A 9,785-nucleotide genomic window follows, 5' to 3' on the forward strand; every position below is an offset into this window, starting at 1 on the left:
AGTGTACATGTAGTAATTAAAATTAATACATTATCAAACTGCACAACGGGACTTAATCGCGTATTTAAGTTTTAAGATTTACCTCCGACGTTTCGAGGACGGCGTTGTCCCCGTGGTCTCGGAGAAGACTGGCTCAAGTTGACATCAACATCTTCTAGCCGCGCGAGTTTTTCGAACTACCCGCAATTGGTCTTGTTTGTTGTGAAACGCCGGAGGTAAATCTTGAAACTTAAATACGCGATTAAGTCCCGTTGTGCAGTTTGATAATGTTTAATAATCGTGAAAGTTTAAATCAGTGTAAAATTAATACATTAATACGAACACGACGAATAGAATTTACGACGGCTCCTGTGGTCACAGTGCTTACACTTGAAGGTTTTTCACCAGAGTGAGTCAACAGGCGAGTCCGCCTAATTTCCTTCTACACTTGTATCTGCAGTGGCTACATTACACGTGAAAGGCTTCTCTTCAGGTGAGTCCGTAGATCTGATTTTCTTTTAAACATGTAGCTACAGTGACTACAACTGAAAGGCTTCTCGTCTGTGTGAGTAATCACGTGTTTTTGTAGATCTGCTTTACTTCTACACTTGTAGCTGCAGTGACTACAACTGAAGGGCTTCTCGTCTGTGTGAGTCATCCGGTGTTGCTGTAACTCTCTTTTTCTTTTACACTTGTAGCTACAGTGACTACAACTGAAAGGCTTCTCGTCTGTGTGAGTGATCAGGTGAATCTGTAACTCTCCTTTTCTTCTACACTTGTAGCTACAGTGACTACAACTGAATGGCTTCTCGTCTGTGTGAGTCATCAGGTGACGCTGTAACTCTCCTTTTCTTTTACACTTGTAGCTGCAGTGGCTACAACTGAAAGGCTTCTCGTCTGTGTGAGTCATCAGGTGACGCTGTAACACTCCTTTTCTTCTACACTTGTAGCTACAGTGACTACAACTGAAAGGCTTCTCGTCTGTGTGAGTCATCAGGTGAATCTGTAACTCTCCTTTTCTTTTACACTTGTAGCTACAGTGACTACAACTGAAAGGCTTCTCGTCTGTGTGAGTCATCAGGTGTTGCTGTAAGTCTCCTTTTCTTCTACACCTGTAACTACAGTGACTACAACTGAAAGGCTTCTCGTCTGTGTGAGTCATCAGGTGAATCTGTAACTCTCCTTTTCTTCTACACTTGTAGGCACAGTGAGTACACCCGAAAGGTTTCTCGTCTGTGTGAGTCATCAGGTGTATCCGTAAGTGTGATTTGGTTCTAGACTTGTGGTCACAGTGTGTACACCTGAAAGGCTTCTCGTCTGTGTGAGTAATCAGGTGTTTCTGTAGATCTGCTTTACTTCTACACTTGTAGCTACAGTGACTACAACTGAAAGGCTTCTCGTCTGTGTGAGTCATCAGGTGAATCTGTAACTCTCCTTTTCTTCTACACTTGTAGGCACAGTGACTACAACTGAAAGGCTTCTCGTCTGTGTGAGTCAACAGGTGTATCCGTAAGTGTGGTTTGGTTCTAGACTTGTGGTCACAGTGTGTACACCTGAAAGGCTTCTCGTCTGTGTGAGTAATCAGGTGACTCCGTAAATTTGATTTTCTACTACTCTCGTAGCCACAGTATTTACACCTGAAAGGCTTTTCGCCTGTGTGTATAATCATGTGAGCCTTTTTATACAGTTTTTTGTCACCGTGTAGCATTTGATGTCTTTCTAAACCATAATCCCCTACGGTTGAATTATGTAAAGGCGAGTGAGTGTGTACGTGCTTCTTCAGAACCGACTTGCTCCTGAACCGTTTGCCGCAATGGTGACATTGATAGATGGTGGTGGTGACATGGGGTGTGGGTGCGGGCTCGGTGGCGTGCAGCTTGTATGTGCGGCGCCCGACCCGGCAGGTGCGCCGCTCCGCGTCCACCAGCAGGCGCTCCAGCCTGACCGAGCACGAGCGGCGCCGACCCGACACCACAGCAGAGGAGACAAGAGTGGGCGCTGTAAGACGACAAAATAATACTCAAATATCCAAAATACCAACCTGATAAATATGTAACAGTGGCAGGGCGTTACATAAGTTTCTTTAATTTAACAAGAATTATCTTTCATACTTCATTCTTGACAATAGATGCTGGTGATACATAACGATTGAGATGCTTCAAAACGAGCAAGAGTTATAAGCATGGGGGTAAACTAGCTACCAAGTGAAACACAATATTTACCACACCAACACTTATATATATATATATATATATATAAGTATGTCTTTTAAGAATAAGTAATAAATATTTTGTTTTTGGCTACAACTATCAATATGTACCATCTGAACTGAACGGAAAATTAAACTTTAACGGTAGGGTGAACTTTCAATAGCCAATGTGAGTAAAGCAATTGATAAGCATCTATGTGGCAAGCCATACTAGAGGATAAAATTAAACTTTGCTATATACATCTTTTAAGAATTAATAATAAATATTTTGTTTTTGGCTACAACTATCAATATGTACCATCTAAACATATTCCTATACATCAACATCACAACTGAACGGAAAATTTTAATTATTTCAGCTGAAGATTAATTACAAATTTCATTGTAGAAAAATAGAAAACATATTTACAGAATTTACTCTGTGTTGTTAGACTCTGTGTTGGTGTGTGTGAGTGTGTTAGGGTCAGAGCTCGGCGGGGATGAGCTGTTTTCAGAGTTTGCACAACATGGACATACCTTGTCATTTGATGGTAAATGTGGTGTAATTTAATAACTAAAGAAATTATTTTATTTAGGCTGCCATTCCGCTACGATCTTTACGTCGCCATTAAAACGAATGAATTTTATATAGCAAGCTTTATTTAGCAAACCTCTTCAAATAATATGTATATCCATCCATATGCTACTATTAAAGTTTATTTGTACATAAGGCATTGTCATTTTAGTTTAATTATAATTAATAAAGTTTTATTTTATACATAATGTAATATTTCTTTCTAAGGTGTATCTCTATTCATATCTACACTTGACATAAGTGACGTCAAAATGGCTCACCTTTGCCGAGCTCTGGTTATGGTAGTTTGAATGTGTGTGTCTGAAAGGAGCTTTGCGGAGTAGTTCCGACAGTAGTTAAACAACAATCAACACACCTCTCACCACCGGGGCGACTGTGGGGCGGTGCTGGCGCTCCGGCCCCAGCACGAGCTCGTCCTTGACCACGTGCTCGTCGTACAGGCTGGCCAGCATGGCTGCCTCGCTCACGCTGCACCCGTCTGTGCTGTCCTCACACTCCTCCTTCACACCCGCCTCTTCATCCATAAATTCGGCTTCCTCCTTAATAAGGGCTGAAGCAAAGGGTTGTAATTACCACTTGCACCAATCGACTAACTGAGGGTTAACCAGTTAAACCTGGAGTTACCATGGTTACCAGTACAAATTGACATGTTAACGGTTTAATCAGCGGGTTAATGGGATGGTGCAAGTGGCGCTTAGAGTTGTAAGTAAGACAAATATATGGATGAATTAACTTAGATTAACAGTTAACAAAAGGTAATCACGGTTCATATCCTGATCGATATAAGTCTAGTCAACATAGATTGCTTACAATGCTGCCTACATGTAAGTTGATTGAGACAACCAGGCCAACACTTCATGTTTTTTTAATTATTTAAAAACGAGGTTCGCACAGATTAACAAATTAAACCTACATAAACCTTCCTCTTGAAGAACTCTTATCTATAGATGGTCAAGCAAATCTTGTCAGTAGAAAAAGGCGCGAAATTCAAATTTTCTATGAGACGATATCCCTTCGCGCCTACATTTTTCAAATTTGCCGCCTTTTTCTACTGACAAGATCTGCTTGACCAACTATATTTAAAGTGTCTATTTAAGGTTTCTAAAAAAAAACCGCATCAAAATCCGTTGCGTAGTTTTAAACATCTAAGCATACATAGGGACAGACAGACAGCGGGAAGCGAGTTTGTTTTATACTATGTAGTGATAGATGAGATCAGGAAAATTGAAGTTATAATACAGATTAGCATACTTAGGAAACAGAGCTTCTGATTTATCTCGTTTTATATTATATTCTACGAACTTACGCGTTTCCGACCGGTCCGTCTCTGCCTCCTGCCTCACGCGCGCCGGCGACATGCTGCCGGCGTCAGCACTCGTCTCCATCTCTCGCAATAGGCTTGAGTCGGTCCTGAACTAAGAACTATTAAGAATGAAATCCCATCAAGGACCGAAAGGAACTAAATCTTTTTGCGCGCTCTTAATCGGTCTTTAGGTCCTTTAGTTCAGTGGGATTCGAGAGCGCTTGACTGAGTGAAACGTAAAATAGACGGAACGAAACGGTTGTCAATGTCGCTGGCACGAGTGTGAACGAGATGAAAGAACGACGTGACACTCCTAAGCCCGTAAAATATGAAGGAAAATCAAATATATTTCGACATATTTCACATTTTTAAATTATGTTAAGGTGTTTTAATGTTTAATACCGACACATCGTATCGTACAAGTTGAATTGTATTCAGTTACCAAAGATTGGAAAGAAACCAATGAAAAATCGACTCCTATTCATTCCCGGCTCTCAACGACCGAACTGAACTAAAGGAACTAAAAGACCGAACTAGTTCGTTTGACCGATTGACCGAGAGCGGAGCGCTCTCTGTAGTGACCGAGCAGGCACAAGCCTATCTCGCAATGGCCGCGTCACAACTGCCACTCAGAACGTAATTTAGTATACAATATTATCTTACTCAACAGTAATTATAAGCATACTAGGATACTTATCATAGTATGAAATTCCCAACTTATTATATTATTAAAACAAAAAAATGAGGAGAAAAATGAATAACCACGCTAAGTATTAGCATTATCAACAATACAGGGGGGGGACACTAGGAATGTAGTTAACGTCAGTAAAGATACAGGCGACTTCTATATCTTGCTCCCGACAACATTAGTTGACTTCCGATTACACAAACTACGTCACCAGATGTCACTATAAAATTTATATAATTTTAGTGGCATTAATATTTAAATTAAAATAAGTACGAATTAATATTAGGTCATTACCTATGAAATTGGCGTTTTGTTCGGAGAATTTCAACGAAACACGAATTTCCATACAATTAATTTTGCGGATATTTTTTTGATGGCTAATTCAAACCAAACAAAATTTTTCCAGTAATTTTTGACACCTTTAAGGTATGTTTTCAATATCTCCATTTCTTGAAAATTGGTACCATTAGAAAAATATAAGTAATTTTAATACTCGAACCGACAGCACATGAAAAGACCTATTTTCAAGGCTTAATTCTGAACACTTAACAATAAAAAATAACAATTAATTGCTGTCAAGCAGTTTGGCGAAATCATATTGTAGTTTTATTGTAATTGTGTATGTACTTTTGTAAAAAAAAAAAACTAGGATCAGACTTATATCTATGAACAAAAACGCCAATTTCATAGGTAAGGACCCAATATTTGTAATTATTATAATTTTCAATTAATTTTGCGACAAGATAAGAATTTTGTTAAAATGTGATTAATTATGCTGTTTGTTTATGCTGGCAACACATGCATAATCGCCAAGACCATGCCAAGACATGCAATTTTTTTGCTGTCACTGGAAGAGGGTACCTAAATTTAAAATATTTTAGTGATGGTTGAGCCATTTTATTCGTTATGATTCTGGAGGAAATTCGATTATAACCCGAATGAAAACACATGCCCTGTTGTGAAAACCCCCAGAAAGTGCGTTGAGTTGTATCTCTGTTGCTCCGCCTTGTCGTTGAGAAGTAATTCCAGTTCTCTGCATTCGCTGATTTATGTGTTGTGTATTGTGTTTGTTATTTTGTGTTCTGTGTTATTTTCTTATTAACATGTATTTTCTTGTGTGTGAATGCTTTTTTACCTCACGCTTTCTTTTCTATTGTTTACCTAAAATTGTACTTTCCTAGCGATAATGTGGTGTAAAACATGTATTTCTCTCGGCAGCAAAGTTTGCTCGCTTCTCGTGACTCTGCAACGGTCAAGATTCCACTTTTTTAATCTCTCTATACACTACTAATTTTGGAATATTTCGCATGTTTTGACCTCGATATAAGCACGAGAGGTAAAGAGAACAAGTTTACGAGTACACTTACTCTGTTGTCTCTGTTACTATTTTCCCTGCACTTATTTAATTACTTACGCTATCAACAAAATTAAAGCAATAAACATTTTACTTTAATATTCTGTTTTTTATTCCATTATTGATAACATTAACCTTTTCCACATAATGTTAGGTCTACTTGGGCGGTTTACAAGTACATTTTTTGTTTATTTTCTTGTAAACAATTAAAGTTATTTGTTACAAGAAACCAAACAAAAATGGACTTGTAAACCAAGTAGACCTAATATTATGTGGGACGAAAGTACACGTATGGATGCATATGTAGTTGTGCACGCACACATACATACTTAGTTTCGGGGGACAATCAGAGATGGCGCTTTCAAATGAGTTTCCATAAAATGCTTCAAGAGGGCTCTCTTTACCTATATACTTACTTTACTCTTTTCAGGCACGGACGTAGAGAGTAAACTGGATAGAGTAAAAGTGTGTCCACATGAGAAGTCAAGGTGGGCCGTTGCATCTCTTTCTAATTAGGGTGACCATAAGTCATATGTATGTGGGATATTAGGATAAAATTGAATATATAGTTCGGCCAGGATCTTTTCTTATTCGTGCATAGTTATAGTTGGTCAAACAGATCTTGTCAGTAGAAAAAGGCGGCAAATTTGAAAAATGTGTGCGCGAAGGGATATCGTCTCATTGCAAAAATGAATTTCGCGCATTTTGCTACTGACAAGATTAGCTTGACCATCTATATATTATTTAGTAATAGAAATCATACTGTATTTTCGCTGTACTAGTATTATGGCCTAAAAAGGGATGGATATAGTTTTTTTTCTCTTCTGTAAAACGCTTCACACAACCTTAGGTACTTAATTTAATTGTTCTAAATGGTGTGCTCAAATTACGGCACCTATGTATTAAAACTGCACGAGGCCATACGCTTGGCGGGGAACAGAACCATATGGAGGAACCTGGTCTTCAACAGAAGGATATGATGTCACGATCCTTAGTATTGAGGGACCGACTGAAGAAGAAAAGCTGTTACTAGTAGGCGTAGGTACTGGACCACGAACATGGTCGATCGTCAGGAAGGTGGTCCGCCGTAACGTCTGTCAACAACCAGTGAGAGAGATAGAGAGAGATATGCTGACGTGTAAAAGTGCCCTTGTGACCTATTTGCTGAATGAAGGTGGATGTTGATGTTGAACCAGAGGGTCTACTGCGAACCATGTTCGACGTGTTGCCTCTCTGTCACACTTACGTACGAATTTATAAGTGCGACAAAGAGGCAACATGTCGAAAGTTAACACGATAAAGTTCTATTTTTCTGTTATTATCAATGTGTTTTTTTATTATTATAACAGTGCATAAATGTGTCTGTAAAGTTTAAGGACTTTGGACTTCAATTTTGGCAATTATTTATTCTGTATTGGCTCTCATTTCACCAGTTTAAAGTATTTAAACATGCCGAAATAAATACATACCTATTTATATAAACTTACTTAAGTACGTAATAAGAATTATGTAACACTGACTCTCATCGTGCCGACATCATGGTCACCCTAATGAGTTTGACAATGTTGTCTTGTATTTTTATCGCAAAATGTATTAATTGTGGCTTCCTTGTGAAACAATATTCCACAATTAGAAATTCTTTCACTCCCACAACCTATAACGCAACATTTATTCACCATTTTTAAGAAATTTTGCATTCACGTGTTTTGATAACATGTCATCTCGTTAGGGATACCAATTAACATTCAAAGTTTCTACAATGTCTACCATACCAAAATTAATATTTTTTTTTGTTGTGCACATGCTTGGTTAAATCAGTTAATAATATTGACATCATACTTATTTACAAATTTCTTGAAAGATATCAGTACCTTACTATGAATATAGCACTTAAATAATATAAAAAGGTATTTAATTTCAGTAGTATATTGATATAAATACTACCACAATGGTATATTTTTAACATTGGCAACATGTGCGAGTGAGACACCGCGACCCACCTTTGCTATCTCAAGTGGACCGTTTTCTCTAGTCTGGTACGAACGTCTTTCTGACTCGCTGATAAAGTTCCATTTAGTATGGCAAAAAAAGTGACAGTGCAGTCCATCTTATAAGTCCATGATTAGACCATGGTACTCGGTCACTACAGAGAGCGCTCCGCTCTCGGTCAATCGGTCAAACGAACTAGTTCGGTCTTTTAGTTCCTTTAGTTCAGTTCGGTCGTTGAGAGCCGGGAATGAATAGGAGTCGATTTTTCATTGGTTTCTTTCCAATCTTTGGTAACTGAATACAATTCAACTTGTACGATACGATGTGTCGGTATTAAACATTAAAACACCTTAACATAATTTAAAAATGTGAAATATGTCGAAATATATTTGATTTTCCTTCATATTTTACGGGCTTAGGAGTGTCACGTCGTTCTTTCATCTCGTTCACACTCGTGCCAGCGACATTGACAACCGTTTCGTTCCGTCTATTTTACGTTTCACTCAGTCAAGCGCTCTCGAATCCCACTGAACTAAAGGACCTAAAGACCGATTAAGAGCGCGCAAAAAGATTTAGTTCCTTTCGGTCCTTGATGGGATTTCATTCTTAATAGTTCTTAGTTCAGGACCGACTCAAGCCTACATGGTACACTAAACAAAAGTGGTCCCAGTGACAGCTCGCTTAGACGTAATCTTTAAGTATATTATATCTCTGAATCGATCGTTGCGGGATAGTGTACATTAGCCAAAAAGTGTGTCCACATGAGAAGTCAAGGTGGGCCGTTGCATCTCTTTCTAATTAGGGTGACCATAAGTCATATGTATGTGGGATATTAGGATAACATTGAATATATAGTTTGGCCAGGATCTTTTCTTATTCGTGCATAGTTATATTAGTTATAAAGAATCATACTGTCTTTTCGCTGTACTAGTATTATGGCCTAAAAAAGGATGGATATAGTTTTTTTTTCTCTTCTGTACAACGCTTCACACAACCTTAGGTACTTAATTTAGTTGTTCTAAAAACTGTTATTAATAGGCGTAGATGCTGGACCACGAACATGGTCGATCCTCAGGAAGGTGGTCCGCCGTAACGTCTGTCAAGAATACAGGTATGAGTGAGAGAGATAGAGAGACAGATATGCTGACAGAACCAGAGGGTCTACCGCGAACCGCGTTCGACGTGTCGCCCCTCTGTCACACTTACGTACGAAAGTGTTACAAAGAGGCAACACGTCGAAAGCGGCTCGGGGTAGGCTCTCAGGACACCCCCACTGTCCTGAGAGCTTTTTACAGTCTTTGCCGCGTTAGGTCCCAGGCCCTTCATAGCAAGCACTAGCCGCCCCTTTCTCAGCACCCATCGTCTAGACTGCCGCTTAAAATATCTGGCCGCCCTAGGCCCGGGCCTACTCGGCCTTAGGGCAAATCCGCCACTGCCACAGGGTCGCGTGGGACCGCTACGCCCGTTTGCTATAGTTTTTAACTAGGACGCTTGTCACTGGAGCATAGACACCGAAGTTTGCATCGTTTGACGAGCATCTTTCTCTGTCTCTGTAATTACTCTTTTATAGGAGTAAAAGTAAAAGATGCCCGCAATTTGCGAACCTCGGTGTTCACGGTGGTAGACCATCTGTGCGAAAAGAGAAGAGTCGTGAAATGTAAAGAAACTAGTGATGTGTCGTTCCCATTA

The 9,785-nt window shown here is 39.1% G+C and overlaps 1 protein-coding gene across 1 annotated transcript; it reads right to left on the minus strand.

Annotated features, from left to right (window-relative positions):
• Positions 1-319: 319 nt before the first annotated feature.
• LOC134802189 (gastrula zinc finger protein xLCGF3.1-like) lies at positions 320-1,996 on the minus strand. The gene is made up of 2 exons (XM_063774784.1): positions 1,281-1,996; positions 320-944 (listed from the first exon to the last, which is right to left on the minus strand). The coding sequence occupies exons 1-2, from the start codon at positions 1,685-1,687 to the stop codon at positions 443-445; spliced, it is 909 nt and encodes a 302-aa protein (XP_063630854.1). The 5' UTR covers positions 1,688-1,996; the 3' UTR covers positions 320-442.
• Positions 1,997-9,785: the final 7,789 nt, after the last annotated feature.

This window comes from Cydia splendana, chromosome 24 (assembly GCF_910591565.1).
Source record: "Cydia splendana chromosome 24, ilCydSple1.2, whole genome shotgun sequence".
Classification (NCBI taxonomy): Eukaryota; Metazoa; Arthropoda; class Insecta; order Lepidoptera; family Tortricidae; genus Cydia; species Cydia splendana.

Bases quoted from the DNA above. Each gene is read 5' to 3' on its own strand.
- LOC134802189 (XM_063774784.1), bottom strand. From the start codon at position 1,687: ATGCTACACGGTGACAAAAAACTGTATAAAAAGGCTCACATGATTATA. The intron at 945-1,280 runs GTGTACACACTG...GAAGCCTTTCAG, and splicing joins ACAGACGAGAAGCCTTTCAG to TTGTAGTCACTGTAGCTACA.